At 44.9% G+C, this 27,034-nt stretch overlaps 1 protein-coding gene across 1 annotated transcript in view; it reads left to right on the forward strand.

The window, feature by feature from the left end:
* The window catches only part of Ptprg (protein tyrosine phosphatase, receptor type G), a 703,518-nt gene that overhangs the window by 491,872 nt on the left and 184,612 nt on the right, over positions 1-27,034 (forward strand). Inside the window, exon 5 of the mRNA XM_004631705.3 lies at positions 16,144-16,239. Within this exon, the coding sequence (XP_004631762.1) occupies positions 16,144-16,239 (96 nt within the window). The remainder of the gene's footprint in view (positions 1-16,143; positions 16,240-27,034) is intronic.

Here is a 27,034-nt window from a genome sequence, read left to right on the forward strand (position 1 = left end):
GTGCTGGGGATTGAACCGCAGTCTCTGTGTGCTTGCCTAAGCAGGTACTTTAGACTGCTGAGCTATCTCACTGGCCTAGTCTCTTGATATTAAGAAAAAAAGTCTTTTCGTCATCACTACCCACAAGCCTGTCTTCTATATCTGAGGTCCTGTCCCCACACTGGCTTAATCTGCCGAGGTTACTTTCAGTGGAATTCTCATCCTCCGGGACATCTCCTTGAGCCTGCCTTGTAGATTCCGTTTCTTCCACATGCTGGGCATTCATAGCTTCCATAATTTTTTTAAGCTCCTCTACTTCTTGTCAGTATCTACTCTAGAGTCACTAACCATGGTTTTCATTATGGGCACTATCTCAGCAGTTATCTGAAAAGTTATTTCTGACTTGAATATTTGTCTCAAGCCCTCATTTGATTGCTTTATTGTTATCACGTCTGAGAGGCCAGGTGGGTGGCTTAGGGTTGTCCCACCTCACTGCCCCCTGGGCTTGCCTTTAGTGAACTGGGTGTCTGGTGTTGCATCTTATTTAAGCATCTTCTCATTTTCTTTTCTTAGTTCTTTAGTTTAATTCCTGGTGTAGTGCTTCTATATTGCCTGTGGGGGGTTGCTTTATTGCTAATATTTAGAACGCTTATGAAATGACTACCGCTCTCAGGTATTTTCCAGGTATAGGTGTTTTTTAGGTTTTGAGGCTTTTGCAAGATCCTACTACTTCAATTTGCTAGGGATGATAAGTTGCTGCCTGTTTGGCTCAGCCCCTGGTTCTTTGGCACTGTGCCGCTGTGTTTCTGTGACCCTTAGTCAATCTCAGTCTTGGAATTCCAGGAAGAGTAGCTGTTGAGAACAATTATGTCACTTTTGGCTATAGTGGTACCATCAGAAATGACAATAGCATTCAACATATCCTACAAAATGACATACTGAGTTAACCATTAATTTGCCACTGTTAACCATATGAACTGAGTTTATGGTTTTATAAAAAAAAAAAAAAGTAAAACATGCCAGAAAATTATATGCAGCACCCATGTCCTTAGTATGTCAATTTTTCCCTCAGGGTTGCAATTTAGAATGGGTTAAGGAGAAAATAAAGAAGTGGAAGAAGAGCTAGCAATTTGGCCTAAGGATGGAGGACAAAGAGGGATCACACTAACTTTGTAAAACTAGTACAGAAGACGGCAGGGAAAGAGAAAATGAAGTGATTATAGGAACAAAGCCACAACTGCAAAAAGGGTAGCAGCCACGCTCATACTCCTATAAAAACAAGATAAAAAAAAATGAAAACACAAACAACCACCACCACCCCAACAAAATAAACAGAAAGAAAAGAAGCAGAAAGTGCACTTCCTGGTATGTCTCCGCTGTCACTGGAAGACGCTGTGTGGAGACAGAGTCTGAGCCATGTTGATCCATCCCTGCAAGCCAGCAGTAGCTTTTTGGTAGGGTAGTGGATAACCTCAGGGAGCCTGCACCGTGTGGCCAAGACCAGGCTCATTCAGCCTGCAGCCCTCAGTGCACCTTCTGTGGGCCTTGTCCCAGCTGGGAGCCACCCGAGGGAACCAGCTGTCATTCTGAGTTCTGAGCTCAGTCAGCTGAGTTGGTCCCTCTCCAAGCTAGCTCCCAGCCAATGGCACTGTCACTGTGGTGACTAAGCCCAGAGTACTCAGCACCAGCTAAGGCAGTCCTCCAGGCCCACTGATGCCATCCACTGCTGGGTCTCCGTGGAGGCCTGTGGGTGGCCAGCGGTCAGCGTATGTCCACAGAATTGAATTGCTCCTCTCATACAGGGAGTCCTATGTCAGGGGAAAGTTCTGCCCGCCATCTCCTTCCTCTTCACTGAACCTTTCCTCTTCACACTCTCCCTGGGCCTCAGTTCACACTTCAGATCCTTCCTGGCTCGGGACCCACTTCCCCCCTTGTCTTCCTCACACTGCTGTATTCCAGCATCTGAGCCGCGACTCTCAGAGAGGCTTTTCCAGCTGCCTACCACTCCACCGTCTTGATCCTTCCAACCCGGATGAGGATTTTTAAACAGAGTCTCTCAGATTCTGTTTTACCAGAATCTCATTCCAGCCAGACACTAGCAGTCACCTTGATAGCAGCTCTAAAACCTGCCCTCCCAGAATTCTGATGCCACTCAGGAAACGAACCTCTGACCTTAACAGCCATCAGCCTTACAGAAAATGTGGACAGAGGCCTGAGGTATACATTTAGGTTTGTTTTAAAGCATCGCAGAACATCATTTTTAGAATGGGCTTAGAGTTCAGCTAGTCAATGAATAACTTCTCTGGAGCAAGGAGGACACTGTACCCGCATTTGGAGGCTGCAGGTATGGATGTATTCCCTGTGAAATGTCACTGAGCTTATGCACAGTGGCACTGAGGCTTCTGTACTATTCTTTACATCAATCTGTAGGAAGTCTATGGTATTTCATTCCCATTTTAATCTTTCTTTGATTATGGATCTTGCACTTGTTATGTCGAATATTCATGAAAGGAATTCTTATTGACAAATCTTTAAGTGGTCCCGAGTCTGAGTTTATGGGGTAGAAATTGAAGTCATTGCTTCATCTCAGCCCCTGCATTTTCACTCCTTTGGTGTAACTGCAGGAAGTTTCTTACAGATTGTTCCTGATTTTCCAGTGTCTGTATTTTCCTTCTTACTTGGCAAATGGGCTGACCGTGTGTAGCGATCCTTGACTCGCCCTTTGAAGCCATCACTCTGTGCACCCTCTTTGCATAGCAGATACAGAATCACCATCATTCTTCTTAATAGCTGCATAATATTCAACAGCTTGGATGCCGCATAATTTATGTGGTTCATTTCATGTAGATTGACAATGAACTTGTCTCCTCTTTTTTAAAAAATGCTTTTTGTTCTCTCAGAGTCTTCCTCATAAACACCTGCGGCACTGCTTGAATTCCAATGAAGGCAGGCAGTTCCTAGGATCTTTTGGCTTAAAACAGCTTCTTAAGATTTAAGATTGGGGGGCTGGAGAGATGGCTCAGTGGTCTAAAGCACCTACTTGAAACAAGGCTTGGCAAAGAACAGGGACCGCGGTTCGATCCCCCAGCACCACATGCCAGCCAGCCCGCCCCCTGGTGGGCTGAGCTGGCCACACACACACACAATAAATAAAAATAAATAAATAATTAAAAAAAAAAACTAGAAAAAAAAAAGATTTAAGATTGGATCAGGGTTTGAGCAGCAGGTTGTGTGAGGGTGACTTTTGGTAGTGGCTGGCCTTCCTCCTGGGGAGGTAAGGAACCAGTCCTCCGGTCAGTCTTGTGGGCCTGCTCATTGTTACACTGTATGTTATGGATCCAACCCAAGTGAAAGAAATAAGTATTTGTACACCACGATGTTTAACATACAGTGAGACTTTCTGTTGATTAGACACTCTGGACAGGTGATGAGTGGAGCCAATCAATACCGTGATTATTGGCTGATGCTGTCTCCTGTAGATTCTTGACTTTATAAAGCCATGGCTTTCGGTACTTTGCTGTTCTCAGTCCCCTGCTTTAAACTCTTTTTGTTCTAAATTATTAACTGTTGCCTGCTGAGATTTATCTGCCAGTGTTTTGAGATACTCTCATTAATAGTTATTAACCCCTTTACAAGTCAGCAGGGCAGCCTCTGCGTGGCCCTGTGGCCTGAAGCCTTTGCGTGGCTCGCTGTGAATGCTGGGGGACGAGTGTGGCAATGGCAGGGGCCAGAACATCCCACAGGAGTCTTCTCCCCTTGACTTAGGTCCGTGTGTCAGTGAGCAGATAGAGGGTTGGGCAGTTGCTCAGCAAACAAGTGCATTAAAAAGTGAATGGCAGAGTCAAGGTTGAGTTTGTAGGACTCACCATAGAATTCTTCACACCAACTTTCTATTTTGAAAATTTTTTTCATAGCAAAATGTTGGGAAGAGTAGGAAGAAATGAACCAGAATGAGAAGATATAAAAGTGTAATGAACTTAAGACTTTAAAGTTGCACAATAAATATTTTTGTATTTACTAGTTCAATAGAAATGTGTTTTTTTTTTTTTCAAAGTTTTATTGACAAATAGATAGCAATGAGACAGTTTCAAATCAAATCGGAAGGACAGTTTCAACAAATAAGAAATGTGGTTTTTAAAAGAGATTTTTTTAATGATGAGGAATATAACATTTATAGAATTCTACTGCTTTATGAAATTCTTCTTTTTCCTCTTCAGTGTTAAGTCCCAACCCCAAATTTTTAAAAGGTTGTATTCACTCTTTCAACCTTTAAAAAAAAATCACCCCCAAACGTATCTAATAACACCATCTCAGTTGTCCATATGTTGGGGTACAGACTTAGAAAAGTTAAGGGATGTGTCTGCAGTCTCGGCCACAGGTGAGGCCTGTTTGCAAACAGCAGCATCTCTATCACTTCACATACTGTCTCTGATTCGGCCTCACACGTCATCTTTGGATCTCTGAAATCCAAAGCCAGTTTGCAGGGAATTCATGGGAAGGCTCCTCGAGCCAAGAATATGGCCAACTCTGATCAGAGCTGTGGTCGTAGCAGTCCCTTTCCTCCCCGCCGCTGCCTCTGGCTGTGGCCCAGAGCCGCTTTCCAAGTCCCCCCTTTTGGGCTCTGCCCTCTGGGAACAGCACTGGTGCTTCACCCAACTTGGACAGCCCTGTCTCACTCGCAGGTTCTCTAGTATCTTTCTGACCAGCGATATGACTGAGAAGAGCCTGTACTTAGAGTACTACAGTTTCACAGCCAGAAAGGTGAGGAACTATTAGTCTAAATACATATGCCTTGTAACAGGGCAGATACGCTAACTGAATTAATAATCTACGTGGGTGGGAAGCAGGGAGCGCTCTGATTTCTACCTCTCGTGTAGCCCTGTGAGTTTATGCAGTGCTCTTTGGCTGCAGCTGGAAGCAAATGAATAGTGAAATGTGTCATCTGATCAGGTCAAGAGGATCACATGCGTGTGCACGCGTGCACGCACACACACACACACCCATGGGATGCTGAGCAGTGTGTCACTGAGGCTGATAGATTCGTTCCTTTAGAGCACTTTTATGATAAGCCTGGTACTCCGAGTTGGGTCCCAAATCAATCCATTAGCTTACCTTTTCTCTTTGGACCTATGGTAGAAACTTTAGTTTTGGTCTTTTCTGTTTAGTATTTCACTCTTGCTTTCTCTCTCTCTCTCTCTCTCTCTCTCTCTCTCTCTCTCTCAGTCTCAGTCTCTCTCCCCTTTTTCTCATTTCAAGGAGGATTTTTTTCTAGATGACCTATTATTTAGTGGTGTGTGTGTGTGTGCGTATGTGTGTTGGGACAACAGTATTTTGTGATGGAACAAACATTTTTCTTGGACCCAAACCAATCTCTTTTCCTGGGTAAACCAACATCCATTCATGTTATTTTCCCAGAGGTAGGCTTGGGATAATATCCTTGCCTTTCTCTCTGTAGCTATATATATTCATACACAAAACACACAGCATTGTGGTGTATGCCTTTTTTTTTGGGAGGGGGAGAGTCTACAGGGTGTTCAGGGTCTCACTACTAGATCAGACTCGTAGTGACCCGCCTGTTTTCAGCCTCCCAAGAGCCGGGATTACAGGCGCGCGCCACCATGCCCAGGCTCCTTCACCATCTCAGTGTGCCCCAGGAGTGGGGCCAACACAGCAGGCCCAGGGATGGAACTCCTGGCCCCTGTGCCTGCTTGCAGATGCTTTAATCTGCTGAGCAAATGGCCAGCCCCGGCGTATGCCATTTTAAAATCAAATGAAATGTGCATATTTATTTTTCATTTTGACTTGATCTATTAAGATCATATTTTTAAGAACTTTCAATTTTAAGAATTTTCAGTGTTGTTGGTGCCTGCTTTCATTTGGATAAGGGAAAAATCTTTCCCCCAAGCCTCCCGCTGGTGTTTGGGTCCTGCTTCTCAATGGCTCCTCCAGATGGCTCAGTACCTGCCTGCTCGGCAGAGGAGGGATAAGGCTCAGTGCCTGGGCATGCCCTGGAAGGGTGGTTCCTGTGGCCTCCTCTCCTCATGCTGCCCTCTTCCTTTACCCTCCTGCCTGCGCACAGCTCCTCAGAGAGAAAATTCCAGCCTTGCTCTCATAGAGTGAATTTTTTTCAGTGGAATTTTCAGCAGCTCCACAAGCAAGAATCACCACCGTTAAAACATCTATGAGAGCCAGCAAGATAGTTCATTGGTCTAAAGCACCTGGTTAGACAAGCTTAGGCAAGTGCACAGGGACCACAGTTTGATCCACAGCACCACACGCCATGCTAGGCCCGCCCCCCGCGTGGGCTGAACCGGCAAAAAAAAGAACTTGTCTTAATAAGGAACAAAAGTCCCTGCTGGAGGACACGTACCCTCCCCTTGTATATAGCCTAGGCTGGCCTTGGATTTGGCCTCTTCCTGTCTCTGCCTCCCCAGGTATAGAAAGCACGATATTGTAGGGCCATTGACCCACCCAATCTTAAGTGTTTCCTTGGGGAGATTGTCCCGAGGACGCTCGAGATGTGATTTGGATTTACAGAACTCAAGAGCACTGGGGAATCATCTAGGCTGTCTTGGATGTGTGATCTCAAAAAGTATTTTGCATGAATTTCTTTTCTTATGAAGACCCTGACTTGGCAGCGTTCAGTGATAGGGGACAAAACGCTGCTTCGGGCACAAAGCAGCGTCTCTCATGCCTTAGCCTGGGAGAAGGGGAGGGGACACAACTGCATCGTCACTGACACTGCTAATTTTATTTAGCTTACTTGCAAATTTATGGCATCGTCATTTCCCCAGAACCTATTATGGGGCAAAAAATAAAATTTCGGAAGTGAGGAAGGAACTGTAATGGGAACTTTGGGTGAGTAAGTAACAAATAAACTGTATTTCAGGTTTCTTGTATTTCAAAATGGGAGACATATTGCTGATTCTTGGTTGGTTTTGAATGATTTATAACCTTTTATTTGTGGTTGAATGTTGCAGTCTATGTTGTCATGGAAATTCTATTGAATTTATAGGTCCATTTATCCAAAATGATTTTCCAGACTTCATTTCATGGTGAATCATGTGGCTGCTACTCCCAAGTGCAAAGCAATTTCTAAAAAGTTTTAGATTACCAAGAGTGCGAACACTGTGGTGGTGATTTTGTGTTTTTGAAATAGAAATGCGTTCCAGATGCTCCCGGGGACCCCTCCTCCCCGAGTCCAAAGAGGAAGCCCCACTGTGACCCAGAACCAACCTTTCCTGTTAAAGTACCTGTGCGAGCAAGCAAGGTGATGTTTGCAGAAGAAGCAAAGTCATGGCTGTGGCCTGAGGATGGGTGAGGGCCGTGTCCAAGGTGCCGTGTGGGTAGCAACAAACGTGCCCCCAGCCCACGAGCCCTGTTGCAGCTGACCTGCTGCTCCCGTCAAAGTTCAGTAGCCCTGGGAAGGCAACAAAGATGCAGTGTTTCACCCTGTACACTGACATGTGACGCTGAGTATAGGGTAGGATTTCTGCCTCTCAATGCTCTTGATGTTTGGGGAAGGAAAATTATCTGCTGTGAGGCCTCATCCTGCGCAGCGTGGAGTGCCCAGCAGCAGTCCTGACCTCTACCCTGTAGATGCACTAGCATCCCCTCCACTCATGACAGCAAAGAAGGTCTTCAGCCATGGATGGCTAAATTTCCGCTGGGATGCTTAGTTGCCCCAGTTAAGGACCACTGTTCTGGAAGCTTCTGGCTTGGATAGCAGCACTTCATGGTGGGTAACTCCCATTGCTAAGGAAATTCTGATCGCGATGTTGTTAAGTAGGGAAATTCAACTCTGTGGGGTTGTAGTCAAATCCCAACTGTATTACATCTTAGACCCAATAGCTCACCCTGAATTTCATTCTGTATGAAAGAAGAAAAGTGTATGGCAAGTGTGAGATCCTGAGTTCAATTTCCAGTTCCAAAAACAGTAAAGAAGAAAATAGGAAAACTGTTAGCCCTTCCCCCGGAAGTGGAGGTGGGGACTAAAGAAGCTGATTGGGGTCCAGTGATGGCAGGTGTTGCAGCAGCCTCCTGGCCTTTGTGGGGCACAAGCTGCCTTCTGGTCATCCCCTGCAGCCTCTGCCATAGGTGAGGGGGTCAGAGTGGTGGAGAGGCTCTAGGTGCCCATGAGCAGTCGGTGGAACTTGCTGCGTGGGGCAGATAGATTCAGTCTGGCTTTATCCCCCCATCTAGCGTAGCCTGTGTCCCATCAAGTTCCTGCCGAAGAGGCAGGCAAGCTTGGCTCTGCTCCGCCCCCTAGACTGTTGGAGTAGTGCTCAGTCCAGTGTGTGAGGTACTGCTGTCTCGCTACTATGTGTTGGCCACTGTGGTATCATACGCAAGGAGGCTCGCTCACAGGCCAGTGTCTTGATGAGGAGGAGAACGCCTTCACACACTCCGTGCCTGCTGGCATCACTGCCTCCAGGGGGCATCCTGCCTGCCAGTGGAGGGCGGGGTTCTTCCTGTCATCCATCCTCCCTTCTCTCCTCTGCCTCTCCTTCTTTCTTCCTGCCTCCCTTCTTCATTCCTTCCTTCTCCTTTCTTTACTCCTTGCCTTTTCTCCTTCCTTGGTGTTTTGCTTCCCTCCTTCCCTCTCTTGCTCCCTTCATTCTTTGCTCCTTTTTTCTCCTCTCTCCCAGTTTTGGATGTGACTTCCTTGATTCTGATTCTGTGCTGGCCTGGAATGTTGCCTGGGATTGGGTCCGTCCCGGCGGACATTCCGCTGTGCTCCAGTGTCAGTGTATCCACCTCACTATTCAGTATTATTTGGGTCATTTCTTTTGTGAGCATATTGCAAATAGCCTTCTCACTTATTTTTTCTTTCTTTCTCTCTTTCTTTCTCTCCTTTCTTTCTTTCTTTCTTTCTTTCTTTCTTTCTTTCTTTCTTTCTTTCTTTCTGTAGTTTAAAGAGACCCAATTAAAATGCTTCAGAACTTCAAAATGATGAAATGATAGGAAATTAACAATGGTTATTACATTGCACATTGGTATCTTCAAAGTACTTGCTCAGATTACCAGGTGCAACTTGTTATTCTCTCTTGAACTAAAATTTAAAGACATAGGAGCCAGCTGGTGATTTTGGTATGAAGACACAAGCTACAAGTAGAAAATACTTTATTTAGTTATTGTATTCAATACTAACTCCAACCTGGTGACACAGATTTTATTCAGAACTGTTAAGGTTCAGAGAGGGAAGCACCTTCACCTGCCACACGGGTTGGAGGGCTACAGTTCACTCTGTCCTTCTGAATGCATGGCGTTGGATCTGGCCACCAGACCCTCCCACGCTGAGACTGCGATTGTTTATGAGCTTATGCTAAATTGTGACGAATGCCTTGTGAATCATATATTAGTAAATCCCTAAATAAATTTACTACTGTAGCCAGGATCTGGAACTCTTCCTTATGAAGGGATAGGTACAAAACTTAAAATATTTGCTTGATTAATCACACGTATCAACTGAGCCAGAAATTCTGAAATTCAACTAACAAATAGACTTGCAGTCAAATAAATGGGTTACACCCAGGTGCTGTCCTAGGAGACCCCGAATCCTCCCAGCCCATTTGCACGGCATGTGACTCTGGCGCGCACTTTGGGTTCAGCAACCAGGTTTCTGCTCTGAAGGAGTTAAAGATAATTGCGTGTTATGGGTCCAGAGAAAAGGCAAATGAGTCCGAATCACTGTGCTTTGTGATTAATGATAATTTAGAAAGCACGCCTTTCCGAATGTTTATTTCAATGTTGCCTTGCCTGCAAGATGCAAAATACCTGCTATCCTTTCAGACTTGCCTCTTCTAAAAATACTGTTCTGGTAAAGGCTGCAGAGGCTCCCCAGTGAGTTTCTTTGTGTACCAGGTGGCCCACTGAGAGGTTTGATTTCACCTAATTTATGTATCCTTTCTCACAGGGAAAGTAATAATAATTATTATTTCCATAAGAACAGCAAAATGAGAACTGTTTAGATTGCTGTGGTTGTTCCAGAGCGTGTGCTTCATGCAGGTTGATGAAGAGGCCCGCAGGGGGAGGGCGGCGGGGCTTCACTGCGGGGCGGGCGGGCGGGTGAGGCTGAGCCCAGACACGAAGTGTCTGAGCCACACAGCTCCTGTGAGTCTTCCGCTGCTTGGTGAAGTCCAAAGGCTGGAAACTCAGATAGAATTTCCGCGTTGCCACCTGGCGGCGGCAGGAGCTCCTCCTCTTAGGGGGAGCGCGTGCCTTCAACAGATCAGGTGAGGCCCACCCCGGTAGGGAGGGGAGCTGGCTTTGTTAATGGTGAGCATACGTCTTAGACACTTTCACGAAACGTCATCACTAATACAGTAAGAATTCTTTTTTTAAAAAGTAGTGAAAACTTTGCATTCAGAGTTTTGAACTCGGAGTGCTATGCTCGTGTGTACCAAACAGTCTATCATTTTTCTCCGTGATTAAAGTCGACAGATTTTCTTTTGTTTGTGCGTCACAAATTCAAGTCAGGAAGCGGTTTGCATTTCGTATAGACTGAAGAGAATGTACTGTGTGTAATCTGTGCTCGGCAGAACCATGCCTCTGGCCGCTTACTGTGTGTAATCTGTGCCGGCAGAACCATGCCTCTGGCCGCTTAGCTCTCTCGCCGTGGCTTTGACCTGTTTGTGTGCTTCCCCACCGTCTCCGCTGGTGCTCTAAATCCCTTTGTTCTTTCCCTCTCCTGACCTCTCCTTGCCACTGGCTCTGTTTACCCAGGGGACAGGCAGGGCTCCATGGGGGAGTCCCTGGCTCCCTCGCTGCTGTCCTCACGTCAAGGCACTGAGAGCCCCAATTACTTAATTCACTCCTGGAATAAATTAGTGGCATTTGCAGCGGACAGCACTGAGCACGCATCTTGGGACAGGCAGACTTCCTGCCCGCACACATAGATTTTCCTGTCTGATAGATTTGGCAGCGTGAGGGAGACAAAATGGAGAGTGATAGCCGCGCGCAAGCTGCCACAGCCGTAAACAAGCTGCAGCACGGCCTCAAAACCACGCTGGATTAAGAAATGGCTTCATAAGCTCTGGATTCCGGAGTCATCCGAGCAGCGGAACTTGAGACTGTAATCTGCGCTTGGCTATTTAGGGTACATTGTCCTCCGCCACCTCCACCTGGCTCGGTCCAGGGTGGCATGAGGGTGACTGTGCACTTAGACAGTGCGCGTCACCCCTTGTAGCTGCCTGCACCTCTTACGGGGTTTCTCATTATTCTGTTACCCCTTGTGTCACCCTTCCTGCTTCCTCCCTCCGAGCATTCTTTCCTGCAGCCTCGGCCTGTGTCTTCTTGCGTCTCTCAGAAAATCACGCCATCGCCCTGCACATGTCTGCCGGGCCATTCGGTAGCTTAGCTTTCTTCTGACCTGTGTGCTGTTGCCTCACTTAATCCATCTTATATTCTGTTTCTATCTGAGGCCATAGATGGGGTACCTGGGGGAGAACCTGACATTTTCAAGAGGAAGTAAAGTGCCGCGCTTTCCCGATCTGCAGGCCTTGTGGCCTTTCCACTCTGGCACCAGGATCGCTACTTCTTGGTAGCGCAGCAACCTGCACACAGGCTGAGCCACGCACTTGTACTGTGAGAGACTGCAGCGCTCCCCCGAAGAGACTGTCCGCTCTTACCTGTCGCCGTACTAATTTGGGATTCGCTTTCTGTGCATCTGCGGACTGTGGTCCACTCATTGTTTTATGCTGCTTTGTAGCACATTTACTCCACTGTAGCATTCAGAGAAGTCGACCTTGCCTCATTAATGGTGGTTCTGCCTTCCCTGCACGAGCGGGGTCCTCAGCAGTCCTGGCGCCTCACCCAGAAGGAGCGTGAGGCCTTTGGGAAGGAAGCGCGGTGACGAGATCTCAAACTCGGAGAGAGGAGAGCCCCCTGCCCCAGCCTCAGCCTTCTTCCTCAACAGTGACGTGCATTTCGGAAATCTTTGCGTCTCGGGCTGGTGAGATGAGAATCGTGGTGTGGTCCCTTCTGTCACTGGGCGCACGTGCGTGAGGTGCCTGCCTGGGATCCATCAGGCCCTCCCTAAGGGTTTGAAAAAATAATAATTATATACAAAGCTCTAATCTTCAGGTTAATTGCTTTTTGTTCATTAAGCCTGACATGAATAGTGATACAAATTGGAAACCAGGATGTGTGTGCGTGCGCGTGTGTGCATGCATTTGTGTGTGTGTGTGTGTGTGTGTGTTAAAATCAAGCGACAAATAGCCTGCCCCAGTGTACGACCTGGATCTAATTGTGGGAGTCAGTTCTCCCTGCGTCTGCCCTCTGCACTTCACAGAACAGCAGAGAAAGACAAAGACTGAGGCACTGTTCCAGATGACATCAGGGTACGAGGGGCAGGCACACACAGAGGCGAACTTTCTCTGAAAAGCGTGAGCCTAGACTGGGTCCTGGACCCCAAACCAAACAATGGTCTACAGTGGACTTATTTGGGCATTTCCCAAAATGTGAGAGTGGTCTGTGAGTTAGATGACAGTATTCCATGAATGTGAAATTTGCTCATTTTAATAATTATGTGATCATTGTGAAGACAACATCCTTATCCTTAGCAGCTATACTCACATGTGGAGTAATAAAGGGACATAGTGCCTCCCACTTACCCAGCAGAAGGTAGGGGGCTGCACAAGTTTTGTGTGTGCAGAAGGGAAATGAGGCAAAGGATGCACAGAGCAGTTCCAGACTTCTTCAGGTGTTCTGGATCCTTCCTCCTTCTTTCCTCAAGTTTCTCCAGTGCAGGGTTGTTATGTAGCAAGCATCTCCTAGATCCTCACTACCAGAAAGAGCACACTTTGAGGAATCCTGGAGGGAGGGCCCTGGGCATGGCTTCTGAGAGCAAATGCAGGAAGCAGGGGGCTGCTCGAGGTGCTTGGTGGCTGCTCCCAACACCGGCCAGTGATGTCTTCCAAGCCTGGGTTCTAGCCTGGCCCCACGTCTGGCTCCTCAGTAGCAAAGGACGCTCAGGTTCTTTCACTGGGTGAAACTTCATCTCCTTACTTTCATGTGTGGAGTAGCTGCAGGTGTTCTCTAATCAGTAGACTACAACACAGAGAAGTCGCTAGGAAGACCATACAGTGGCCCCTCGCTTATTGCAGAGGCTCCAGTCCAGACACCCCCATGACCAGTGAAACTCAGAGAAGTAGCGATGTTGTATTTATTTTAGCATATATATGTATATACATATAATACACATATATATGGCTTTGTAAACCCTGCTCACATTCTTATAAGCCTTTCTCACACTTTTACAAACACTTCTGATGTTCTTAACCACTTTCTAAACTCTAAACTTATGTAACTTTAACAATATACATATACTGTATAGTACTGCAAAATCCCGTGATATGGCAAAAAAAAAAAAAAAATCCACACTAAATAACTTAGCTTAATATTTTTTTTGAAAATCCAAAAAATAGTGAGTCCAAAAGTCGCGCCATGAAGTCACGAGGGACCTCTGTGTTTCCCACCTGAGCTGCTGCTCCTTGAGGTGCTATGTCCAGGTGGGTGGGGCCTCAGCTCAGATTTTCTAGAAATGCTTTCTCTTACCCAGCTGTAAGTGAAAATGTCCTAGAAGAGGGCCTAAAGTATTCTGTACCACATGCTATTCAGGTGATGCATTAAACAGTGCCACCCCTGAGCATCGGCTGAGGTATAAAAGCCTTTTGTGAACCAACTTAATTTAAGGGCCTGAGTTTTAAAAGGGAAGGAAAGTGTAATTTTCTGAATGTACTTGTGTGGAGTTTCTTTCCTGGGTTAGTGGCATTGTACCCAAAGCAGTTCACCTTGTATTAAACTGTTTTAATCCACACCTCATGGGGAGTGACTTTTTCTCAGTATAAATTCATGATGTCTAAAACTGTCCAAACCTAAAGGCAACAAATTTGTAAGAAACTGCCAGAATCAGTGGGAATTCAGTCTTAAGAAATTGCTTTCAAAGAGATCGTCCCCAGAAGAATCTATCCTTTTCTCCAATACTCAGATACCAGAGGTTGTCTACAAGTGACCTGATTTTGGCTACCAGATAGTATTACCCTTCAGAAAAGAAGTACAGTGGTGTTCTGAGCATTGTGGTCATCAACTTCATCATCACCATCGGCCAGTCATCAGGGATCTGTTTACCTTTGGCCTGTACTTCACCTCATCACTGAGATGGCTTTGCCCTCGGGGGATTTACTGTTCAATGTCAAATCTTCAGACTTCTGCCTGGGATGTGGTGCTTCGGTGTATTACACAATCCCATCATACCATTTGGAAATAAAAGAGGACTGAAGATAAAGATCTGATTTTTTTTTTTTTTTTTTTTTTTTTGATAAAAAGTAGAGTCGTTCTGGAAGACTCAGTGAAGCTAGTTCTTGGTAGAAATGTTGAGAAGTCTGCCGCCTGTCAGCCCACCATGCACTGCTGGTGGCGCCTGTGTGAGCTGCCCAGCGGGGGCATTAGCAGGCGCTGCGTGCCGCACTAGCGTGTTTGGTCTTCTCAGGCCCCACCCGGTGGAAGAGCTTGGCCTTTTCCTCAAGAGCAATGCTGATATGTAGGAAATAGCTTCCTGGAGGCCTCCAGCAGGTGGGCCACGAAGCTGCCCAGGACCCCCCGCCTGATACCTTCCATATGGGTGTTCTTACGGGGCCGCTCTGTGGGCTGGTGCTCTCTGAATTGTTTTTTGAATAACCAAGATGGTGTGTTCAGGTATTCAAATCCTGTAGTGATTTTTACGTTGCATGAACTGTCCCACAGGAAGGATCATTTCTTTATTTTTACTAGTACATCTATGCAGCGCCTGCAGTGCTTTTGGGGAGGGGCGCATGTGCATAAGACAGCTTGGTTCTTTGTCTTTATTATGACTCCTCATCTGCTGCCACATGTCCTTTGTCTGTTTTTGTTCTTCTTCATGTTATCAGCCCAGCTCGCATTTGTGACACACACGATTTAGCCTCATCAGGTTGGTGTGCACCAATAATGACCTAAACGAGAAGGAAATCATGACAGTGGTTCCGTGAGTGGCACCACCGAGGAGAGTGAAATGACAGCTATTAGCCTCAGCAGGGGAGTGACAGATGTCTACAAAGAAAACTACAGTGTGCTGAAAAAGGAGGTAGAAGAGGATGTCAAAAAGTGGAAGGATGTCCCTTCCTCCTGGACAGGCCAAATCAGTATTACTAAAATTGCCATACTCCCAGAACGAGTATGCAGGTCATGGCAGCCCCAGTGAAAAAACGAACAGCATGCTGCACAGCCATAGTGGAAAACAACCTGAAAATTAATACAGAACTTGAAGAGACCTGGATAGGAAAAGCACTCTGGGCACCTAGAGCAGAGCAGGGGACAGCAGCACATTGTCTGGCCTCAAGCGGCATTACAGGGCAAGAGTAATAAGATTGGCATGAACCTGGAGCAAAACAGACCTATGGATCAGTGGAACGGGATGGAGGAAATCTGTGTTGATTACCCGATAAGTAACTCAAGCCAGGTTAATGTGAGAGGAGCTGTTGAAGGTCGGGGTCGGAGCACCTGGAATTTCAGCTCTCTGATGTTTAATTCAGCTCTCCTCGCCTCGAGCTGTGCATAATCATCCCTTTCCTGTCTTCACAGGTCTTGGTAAAAGCATTAACTGAAATAACGGATAGGGTGGCTCCTGGCACGTGGTGAAATGGAGCGTGTTACTAATATTGTTACCCTTCCATTTCTTGGTGAATTTACTGAAATATGCTCTTGCACCATTTCTCAAAGCTCCTGAGATCCGTCTTCTAGTACTCGTTGCTTGCATGCAGCTTGTTTATAATAGGTGCCCATTTACCGTCTCAGTATGCGGACTGAATCCTACGAGCTTAGTTTTGCATTCAAGCTGTTTAGCAGCAATAAGATCTGGCTTCGTAAGAGGAAAATGTCACCGTGCCCTGGTGCCAAGTAATAAGAAAGTATCTGTTATTTATTTTAGGGTGGCAGGAATGTATTTTTGTTATGGAGGAAGAAGTGACGCATTCTAAAGTATAATAGGAAAATTGGCGCGTGGTCTGGGCTCTGGCCTGGAATACTTTAGCAAAGGAGGAGTATAGACAGATGCAGGAAGCGAGGCACTGTGGGTGCATTGTGCTATTTTCTACTTTTGTATAGCTTGAACATTCCCTAATACATTTTTCAATTGTCGTTTTACAGATGCAGATTTTCTTTTACAATCCAGATGACTTTGACAGCTTTCAAACTGCAATTTCTGAGAACAGAATAATCGGAGCCATGGCCATATTTTTTCAAGTAAGTTAACAGTGGCTCAAGTTCTCCATCCGGAGAGTTTTCTGAGTATTTTTTTTAATTCACTGAATTGTTCCATGTTTAATGAATGCATCTGTTTTCTAGTTCACACCTGTCTAAATGAAAGATATTTCATATTGTCTAATGTGTGATTTAAAATGTAAATAAGTGTGTTTAGAAACATAATGAAAATTTTTGCATGAATTATTCTGATTTTATTGCTACTTGACTGGTGCGCAGATTGAAGAACACATTTATCATCTAAGTTACTTCGCTGCTGAACGTTTTGAACAGGTTTCTTCGGCATATTAAGAGGCTGATGTTCAAAAAAAGTGGTTTTCTTTCAAGCAGCTTTAAGATTTGACATTACTTGCAACTGGATCAATAAATAGCCCCAATCACTTCTCTGAAGAGATTTCTTTTCTCCCATCTCAGAAATTCCCATGGTAACTATTTTGTTGACACTGTTTCAAAGTTAGTGCTAGTTATGAATTCCCAGCCTTTCTTTTTCTTTTCATATGCTTCTGTTCACTACTGCCTATGGCTCATGTGTTGATACTGCCCAGAGATGCTAAACTTGCATTCTGTCTTTGATGCTACTGTCCACACTCTTTAATAAGTGAAATCCAATTAAAGGAGAGTTGCTCAGTGAATAACTTGACCAAGGTGTTGGTAGGGGACCGGATCTTTTGTGTGTGTGAAAGGTAAATTGAGTACCAGGCACGTGACTTGCCTTTTAGCCTTACAGTTTGCCTCAAAACCCACATACAGCTACTCACAGTACCAGAGGGTCAGTGCTGGAGGAGGATGTCTTCCTGACAGCCCAAAGGAGCACGAATGAAGGGCGTCATAGCCTTCCCCCTCATAGGCCTTCACCATTGGCCTTTCTGAGCTTGCCGCTGTGTCACTGAGACAGCCACAGTCTGGTTTCGAGGATGTTGATTTCACTGCCCTTTGCAGAGGGTGACATGTGACTGAGGCCTCTCCATCTTGCTCATCTCTCCCCCTTTGCCACCTTTGTCCCTTTTCTCTTCCTGGATAAAGACTCCAAGGACACATTATAGGTGACACTATGAAATGCCTAGGATTATCCCTGATGTCAGAAACCTCTGGTCATGGCACCAGTTTTTAATCATGGGGCTCTGTTCTGTAAGTGGGCATGAAATCATTTCAGGGAGCCCTGGCCAGAATTTTTAAAATAATAAAATGGAGTAACACAGACTAGAAAAACAAATTGGAAAGCTATCAATGTGTATCACACATAGAAAGGGTAATCGTCTCAGACCTTTTAGCTATTTGTGCTCAGTAATGCTTGCGGAGTGTGTAGGAGGTCCTCCTACAGAGTGTATCCCGTACTGGGTCATGGGCAGGTATTTTGGAAGTTGTTTATGTTGTGTGTTGGAGTTGTCCCCATTGTTCCTCAGTATATCTCTTTCACCTGATTACTTTCATGAACCACAGTGGGTTCATCATGGTGTTTTCAAAGCTTGGTCACTGGAGTGCAAAGTATCTGCCTTGAGCCCCAACTCTTCTGCCTCAGCTGTGTACCTAGCGACAATGCTGCTCAGCTTTCCAGCCTCAGTATTCCTGTCTGTAGTGTGGGAGAAACATCTAACACATCCTAAAGCTTGTACTGGTTATTAAATCCCTGGTAGGATTCCCAGGACACAGGAGGAACTTAGTACGTATTACATACCGAAGTGTCTCTCTCCACCCCTTTCTGTGGTGTGGAGACCTCTAATGTACGCATCTTATTCTCCTGGCCAGAATCATATTCTGGCATTGCCCTGTTGGGAGAGAACCTAAATTCCGTTTGGACCTCTGCGGCCTCTAAAGCACAATTGCTTTGCCTTTGGCAGCACCAGCATCACCTACACTACAGAGAACCAGCTTCTACTTGCCTTGTGTCCTGCCACTGCCCTCTTGCAAGTGGATTTTAGGTCAGTGGGCCTCTACTCTCTCCACCTCCTCTGTCCTTCCCTCCTCTGCTCATACCAACCTGGTCCTGCTAGATAGGGAAGCTTTCTTACAGGAAAATTTAGTTTATGAATATGTTTATGAATATTGGAAGAAATTTACAGCATGCTCTAAGCAAGAAATTTCAGGTTTTTTTCAGCTCTATAAACATTTAAAAAAAAAAAAAAAAGACCATTTAGCATCTTGGGCAGGCAAACCAACAAACATGTCACTGTGGAATCTAGGTTTGAATTTGTCAAGCATATCTACGATGTGACTACTCTTTCATCTGTGAAGAATTGCACTAGTTTTCATTTTTCTTTGGTCTTTTTCTAAGTTTTAGCCTGCTATCTAGTATTATCAAAACTGAGCAGGTCGTAAAGATAAAGGAGAATTTTATTTACCCAGTGTCTGGGTTGAGCTGTTTTTTGTTTTCCATATGAGTCAGTCCACCTTACGTTCATACATTTGTGTCCACATTGTGGCATGCAAAGCAAATTTAAAAAATATTATTGTTGTTTTAATTTGGCAATCTACTCAGATCCTGGATCCTGAGATTGTGATTTTTGAATCCTTCTGTGAGAATGCTAAGTTTGAGAGTTTGCCATTTCTTGCCAAAATAGAGAAATCTTGAGATCCATCTCCACATTCAGACATGGCACCTTGCGTTTCAGTATTGGAGAAATATTTATCTTCTGCTTAGTACCAGTTCTGTGCCAGGATGGCACCAGCCTCTACAGTAAATGTAATGAACGTCATTGTCTCCTGTCTTCTGGGTCTGCACTGTCCCAGCCCATGTGGTCATGGCTGAAAGAGGTGAACAGGGCCACGGAGATAGCTCAGAGGTCTAAGCGCCTGCCTAGGCAAGTGCAAGGACCTGGGTATGATCCCTAGTATCATATGCTGTGCCAGCCCTGCCCCGAGTACACAGAACCAGCCACCAAGACAGGGTGTGGTGGCTCACACCCATAATCCCAGCACTGGGAAGGCTGAGACAGGAGGATCACTACAAGTCTGAGCTGCATAGTGAGAGCCTGTACCAAACACAATTTTAAAAAGAAAAAAAGAAGGAGGTAAACAATTAAAATCCACTCTGGAAGAGGCTGTGCCCTGACATAGTATTCATTGTCTGGGGTGACAAAACGTGACTGACCAAGAAATCCACATCCAGCAAGGCCACGTTTCGTGTAGACTTCGGCCATCTTGATGTGGACTTACTCCATAAGGAATTGTAATTGTCTTAAACTTTCATTTTCTCAGGATTCCTAGGCATGGGCAGTTCTCTAAGTGTGCATCTGCTGCTACGGGAGCCGTACTCCCGCTCCCTCTGCCTTAGGAAGCTCCTGATGTTGCCAGAACATTCTACTTGGTACGAACCTCGTGGGCAGAGAGCTGCCCAAAGAATCCCGTGTTGGCCTTGACTTGAGCTTGCCTGTGTGTGGCTCCGTTTTGGCTCACAGACACAGTCTTTTGAATCTATACGATGTTAATTTTTTTTCCAGTTCAGTATGGGAGGTTTATGTTGCATGTCTTCACGGTGTAGCGGTCGTCAGGACCTGGCAATATGCGCCCACCTCCTTTGGAAGGAGGGTGTCTTCCCTGGTAAAATAGCCCCAGGCAGTCTTTTTCATTTATTCACGCCAGCATGATCTTCAGATCATGGCAGCTGGCATGGAACTCAGTAACTCTGAATGGTAGCTGTTATGGTTTGTGTCTACGTTTTTCCCCAGTCATGGGCTGGCCTTCTAGATTGTGTGATTAATTCATGATCCAGTGCTGGGATTATGAGGGTGAGTGCTGCACCCAGCCTGCGGTGGACAGCCTGAATACAATGTAAAGGAGACAGACTTGCTCTCTGTCGCCACTGTTGCCGCTACTCCTCCCATTTGTTTTTACTGTTCTGCTGTATTCTGCCGCCATGAACTGCTGCTCTCTGCCATGTGCCACTCTGCCTTGGAGCCAGCTGAGTATGGACTGAAACCTCCACTAACTGTGAGCTAAATAAATCTTTCCTTCCTTCATTTTGAGTGTCAGGTATTTTGTCCCAGCAATAAGCGAAAAGTAACCGAGACAGTAGCTGACCTCTTTGGTAATAGCATCATTGTTATCACTGAAAGGCAGTAAGCCCCCCCCCCCCAGCATGCACTGGAGCACCTTCAAGCCTGAAGGTGGAATCTTGGTGGCCACGCACAACTGGCCCCGGCCTGATCCAGAGACTCTTAGTTGCCCTTTCTTCACAGCCACTAATGAGTGGGACTATCATGGCGTCTTCCCAGGACAAGGTGGACATGTGCTTCAAGAAAGGGTCCCTTTTTCTAGTTCATACCTTCGGGCCAGCAGCCCTTCAGAAGGATAAGGAATAGGGACATGTGCAGTTTATTTTAAAGACTATTTTTACATAAAGAAATCTGAAACAATTTACAAAGGATACAGGCATTTGTTGTTAAACCACACAAGAGAATAAATGCTTGTTTCGTTAATTGATGTCGGTACACAGTTAAAATAATTATTTTGTTTTTAAAGTAGGGCTTCCGCTGTTCTCTATTATTAACTTGATTTGAATGCTTATGAAAATATAAAATACTGAAAGTTTCTTAAATACTCCTTTAAAATATTCCGTAATTCTAATACTCTATGTGGGTTATTTGAATTAATGAATAAATAAATAAATAAGTGTTAAAACTTACATTTACATGAAATAGAAGCAGTGGAACAATTAAGCAATATGTGAAAGATGGTTTAGCTTTCAAAAATAATTCACAGGATGATTTAATTGTTAAGTTTGTAAAGAAGAAAATTTTGCTACTTAGAATGACCTTGTTCTGAAGAATGCCTCTGTGTCTTCGACCAAGAACTTTCTATTGCCACCCTCTGAATTGGGCTCTGGCTTCTTCTCTTGCTTCCAACCTGTTTTTTAATGATTATTCTTGCAGTGTCCCCCCACATTTTCCCATGGGGACCAAAGTGCTTTCTAACCAGGCAACCATCTCAGGGGCTTCCATTCTGCATCCTGTGGAACTTTGGCATCCTTGTTCTTCAAGTCTGTTGAACTCTTTTTCATGAAGCACATAAATACCATCGAATTCATCATTTAGAGGGAGGTTTAGTTCATGTCAGTAACCTGTTGTCATTTTCCTGAATGTCTGAAATTTCATGTACATTCCTCAGATCCCGTGGAATTTACAGCAGTGAATGCATGATTCTTTTTAAGAGCATCTACATTTAGAAACTGTTCTCATGTGACATTCCCTCTGGCTTCCTTTTTGTCTGTATCGTTTGTGAATCTTTGCTTCAAACACCAAGATATAAAATTATCCTGCCTATATTAAGAAGCCCAGTCAGTAGGTAAATTAAGTTCATTTCGCAAACAGAATTGGTTCCACGGTTCTGGACGTGGGAAAGCTGAGCCTGGTCCTGTTTGTTACCTGAAGCTAAGTTCCCACACAAAAACAAAGTTTTGCTAAACACTTCTATTTGCAAACCAAATTGTTTGCAAACCAGTATTTTGAGCCGAGCTACCACTGCAGTTGGATTGCCCCTGGTTTGTAGGGTATTTTTTCTATGGTATTTGTTTTTTTTTAAAACTGCCAACAACTATTGAGATTTCTTCATTTCTTGTGAGCAATTCTGCCTCAGTACAAGAGTTGAGTTCAGCTGGACCCTAGCATGTTTATATTTGTCTTTAAATTCTACCCAGAATTTGCCATTAGTCATTTGATTTTCCCTAAGGTCAGTGGAATCATTTGCCCTCTTTCACCTTTGCCCTTATTCATAGTTGAAAGGAAACTTCAGGATTAAATGCCTCACAAGTTGCTAAACCATTCTTTCTATCATGTCGGTGTTACAGACGGCTTAATTATTTTTCTCCATCTGGAGAGGCTTAGTAATTAAATGAAATGGCAGCACCTGGAATTATTTATAGACCTGGGAAGGCAGGAGGAGTTCTTGGTGACTCATCCATCCGAGGCTGGCCAGGAAGCCTATCTCTCCTCTCGCGTGCGTTTCACCTTCCCCACTGGCATCCCCTGCTCCCTGGCCGGAGATAGATGTGCTTTGTCCTTCGTTTGATCCTGCGATCTTCACATTCCATCTCATGCTGAAGCTGCTGTTCTACTTTCCTTGTGCCTTTCTACTGTGAGATTGTCCCTGCTGTGTCTCATTTATGATCGCTTCTTTTGCAAGTGGCTCACAACTGTCTCGAAAGTACAAATACTTAACCGACCCTGATGGAAACACATCTGTGGTCTTCTGTTGTGATGGGAATAGGATCTGCGGAGACCTTGTCACCTGCGGGGCGTCAGGTACAGAACCTGAGAATGCTAGCACACAAGTTCTCCGTGCCCCAAGTCGTACTTCTCTTCTCTTTGTATCCATCCCATCCACCTTGCCTGACCCTTACATAGATGCCTTGCACTGTTTTAGAAAGTACATATCATTAGAGTGGAGCCAAAGGAAAGCCCTCAGGTCCTCCATACCATTAGTGACTTCATTCTCGGAGAAGCAGGCTCTTGCTGGCTGTGTACGCTGCCCCCCAAAAGACATGAAGGTTGTATTGGGCACATAAGACTGTTGAGATGCTCGGTGAACATGAACCATACGAGCATCACGCTTTTCTGAGGATGATAGTGTGACCTCCGTAGGGTCTCAGACATTATTAAAGGGATCTGGTTCCGTGTCTATGTCTGTAGCTGTGAAAAGGCAGTAGGACTTTAAAAATCTTTCAGTAGTACATTCAGAGGCCCTAAAGGAGTATTTTAATGCCAACGCCAGCTGGATATATCTCTTTCTGAGAATGTTTTCATGAAGTTCCTACCAAAATGCTTTTATCTCAGGGTGGTGGGTAAAGAAGACATTTTGGATTGTTTTACCTTTTTTGTTCCTGGCTTCTTTCTGCCTCCTGGTAGCGTTTCTCCCCTCTGTGGTCTCTGTGGTTAGGCTGAAGGCATGCTAGTGCATCTATAGGAAAACACTACAGGTTTGCTTTTTGTTCTTCTTGCTATTCCTTACTCTATATTTTCATTCCCATTTCCTATTTTGTCCTTTTGATTCTCTTAAATGAACAAGATGTGAGAACTTCTCCCTTCTTTATTCATTCATGCGCTCATTTGCTAACTCTCTTGTTCATTCTGCAATATTTATTAAGCATCTTCCCTGCCACGCTCCATGGAAATTGCAAAGTTATCCTCAGAACTGGATCCGCCCCCCCCAAAGTAACTGGGAAGTCTGTGTTTTGGAAAGGGAAGGGCTTTGAGTCCTGTCTTCACAGTGTCTTATCACTGGGAAATGGGACAGGATGGATGAGGTCAGGCAGATAAAGTGTATAATTTCAGAGAGATAAATATTTCATCTTGAAAGCATAAAGTTCCTGGTTGTAACTTTTAGATTTGGACTCTCCATTTTTCTTCCATCTTCTGTGTTCTTACAAAGCAAAACATCTATACCAAAGTATAGACGTTCCTCCTTTAATTCATGGTGATCTTTTTTATTTTCTGAACCATCCCCAAGGAGTCATTTTCTTTCTGTTTTTTTTTTTTTTAATGTAGAATAAATTTTGTATTGTTTCTACAGATAGCTCCAGTTTTTCCCCACTGGCTCTAGTAGAAGTGTGAAACATGGGTTGTTCCTCAGAGAGGACAGAAAAGGGCTGGGATCGGATGAGAGTGATAAAAGTTAGTGCCCTCACTCGGCTTCTAAGCTCTACCCCAAGAAGAAAGGACCCCACCGATGGCTACATCTGAAACCTCCTTCTTAAACTGCTCGTGTGGACAACTGGAGTAAACTAAATCCCATTTTCCCCATTCTTGGTTTTATCCAGTTTTAAGTTCAGTTATTTCACCACATTACCTAGAAGTGCAATTTCAGAATGTTTTGGGTGAAGAACAATTTTTTACATACACGAAAATTTAAATACATACGTTCCAATTAAACTATTTTAACAGCTAATTGATTTCATAGCACTCACCATTAAAGGGAGGTCCAAGTCATTCTTAAATATTCAGGTGCAATTTTGCAGTGGATTTGTGGATGTACAACACTGAATTTATAGCCTATCAGGTGTTTTCAGTACTGTCTGCAACTGGCCTGTATTTCAAAAACCTTCTTAGTGGACGTTACAGTGGACTATTTAATTGTTGCTGAAGCATTACTTAATTAAGAGAATCATAGTTCTTTGAATGTGACCATGTGAAAATCTATTTTAATTAAATCGCTGCATTTCAAGGACAGTTACCAAGCACTTTATGTTCATACATCATTGCATGGTGGTTTGGAATTGTTTTAGCCTTTAGTTCTAATGCATGTCATAAAATCTGACTCACGTGGACATGGAGAAATTCACATGCACTCTCAGGTGTATCCCCAGAAAATAACAGAGGGCAGGCCTGCCTCTAAAAAGTTAAGGGGTTGACCGTGCCCTTCACGTCTTCACATTCTGCCGAACCAAATTCTATTTTATGCCTCCTGATCCAGGCGTTGCTGGTCCTGGATGTGGCATCTCGCAGAGTACTTGAGCTGATTAGCTGTCTTGGGGGACTGCTGCACCCCTGGCACACTACCAGTGTAGAGGGCAGTGGCCGCCGTCTTCTCCGCATCCCTCCTCCTTCAGATACATCAGTGGAGAAGGTGCTTCTAAATAGAATACAAGTAGCACTAGAAAGGTAATGTTTATTGAAGGCCAATTCTGTAAAGTCCTAATGACAGGGCTGGCGAGATAGCTCACCAGACCAAGTGCCTGCCAAGGCAAGCACAAGGACCAGGCTTCAATCCCTGGCACTGCATGCTGCGCTGGCCCCACCGTCTAGATGCGCTGAGCTGGCCACTGAGTCAGGGTGTGGTGGCACACACCTTTAATCCCAGCTCTGGGGAGGCTGAAAACAGGAGGATCACTGTAAGTCCGAGCTGCATAGTGAGACCCTGTACAAATTATATAAATTTTTTTTAAAAAATAAAACCATTGGCTGGCCAAGTAGCTCAGCAGACTAAAGCTCTTGCTTAGGCAGAGTGCAGTGGCTGGGGTTTGACCTACTGCATGCCGTGCCAGCCCCAGCCCCAGCCCTGGGGCACCCTGAGAGGGCAATTAAAACTGGGTGTGGTAACACATGCCTATAATCCCAGCACTTGGGGAGCTGAAAACAGGTGGATCACTATGGGTTCAATCTGTGTAGTGAGATCCTGTAGACTCTGTAGACCTAAAATACATTAAGAAAAAGAAAAAGAAAACCTTAATGACAGTGCTTGCTGGATAATATCTCGTTGGGACTTCACTGGCACCCTTCAAAATAGTAATACCCTTCAAGATATTATTAGTGGTCTGGGGAGATAGCTCAATGGTCGAAGTGCCTGCCTGTCAAATGCAAGGACCTGGGTTCAATCCCTGGTACCACATGCTGTGCTGGCCCCAGAACCTGGCCACCAAACCCAGGCATGGTAGCATGTGCCTGTAATCCCAGTACTGGGGAGGCTGAAACAGGAGGATCACTATGAATCCAAGCTATGTAGCAAGACCCTGTACTAAATAAATAATTTTTAAAAAAATTTAGAAGATATTACTACTTGCTTTACTGACATGGAAACTGAGTCCAGATTACTCAAAATTATACAGGCTAATAAATGTAGACCCAACATTACAACAGCAACATTATATTTCCAGGACTTATGCTTTTTATAAAGAACTGAATTTAGTTGACTATTCATTTGAAAAGGGTAGCAGGAGAATTATGTATCTTGGGGTCTTTTGTGTCATGTTTTTATCAATGCTGTAAGGCCCGTCCATTTTGCAGATTCCTGAGAAGTTATTTTCTTGTTACTTAAAATAGTGTGCTTGTTCTTTTGTCCTTAATTAAAACCTGGAAACCCAAATTCTCTTGGGCTCTGTACATGTAATTATTTTATGGATTGGTGACAGCTTTTCCTTTCCGCTTCCTCTGGTTTATAAAAGGTGTCCATGCTGCTTAGATAAGTGTGTAGAGTGCGAGGGGCCCAGACTTCAGCAGTCACTTACTGTTAGCTTTTGTGGCAGTGGCTCCTATGGGGTGGGGCAGGCAGGGGATTTGCTTGTGGCCACGTCTGGAGGTACTCTTGGTTGTGACAGCTGCGCAGAGCCCTTGCTGGCATTCAGTGGACAGAGACTGCAGACAAGCCTCCTGAGGCCGCATCCCCAGAATAAGCAGGGCCATTCGGCAGAGCTGGCTGCCACCTAGAGACTCAGCTCAGGGCTTGGTAATTGTGGATTTGTTGTTGTTGTTGTTGTTTTTGTTGTTTGTTTTTTTCTGAGGGGCCTAACAAGGACTGCATATCTTATGCTGCCGGACAGTGGGATTCAGGAATAACTAACAGTTCCTGGCTAGTCAACCTTGGACAACTGAGACTATAGCCTAAGGGGCAGAGATTTATACGCTAAATGGATAAATGAGCTGTATGTCCTACATGCCCTAGTTCTCTTGCGCTGCTCTGACTATACAGAGGCCAGCCGGGTGTTTGTTCCCAAGCACTGCAGTGAATTTTGAGACAAACACCAACTTGCTAGAACATTCACCTAGATGGAGAAAGACCAAGATAGGGAAGAGGATGTGCAAAGGCCTTCAAACTCAAGCTCTGTAGGAAATGGTTGACAAAACTCTGAGAAGCCCCAGTGAACTCTCTCGTGGAAGTTGGAGAAGAAGCTGCCTTCTTTTTTTTTTTTTTTTTTTTTTTTATTGATAAACATATAGCAATGAGACAGTTTCAAATCAAATCGAAAGAACAGTTTCAAGAATTAATCAGTGCTGGGGGCCAGGGAGATAGCTCAGTAGAATAAGCTCTTGCCTGGCAAGCTCAAAGTCCTGAGTTCAATTCCCTGGACTGA

This window comes from Octodon degus, unplaced genomic scaffold, assembly GCF_000260255.1.
Source record: "Octodon degus isolate 3935 unplaced genomic scaffold, OctDeg1.0 scaffold00043, whole genome shotgun sequence".
Taxonomy (NCBI): domain Eukaryota; kingdom Metazoa; phylum Chordata; class Mammalia; order Rodentia; family Octodontidae; genus Octodon; species Octodon degus.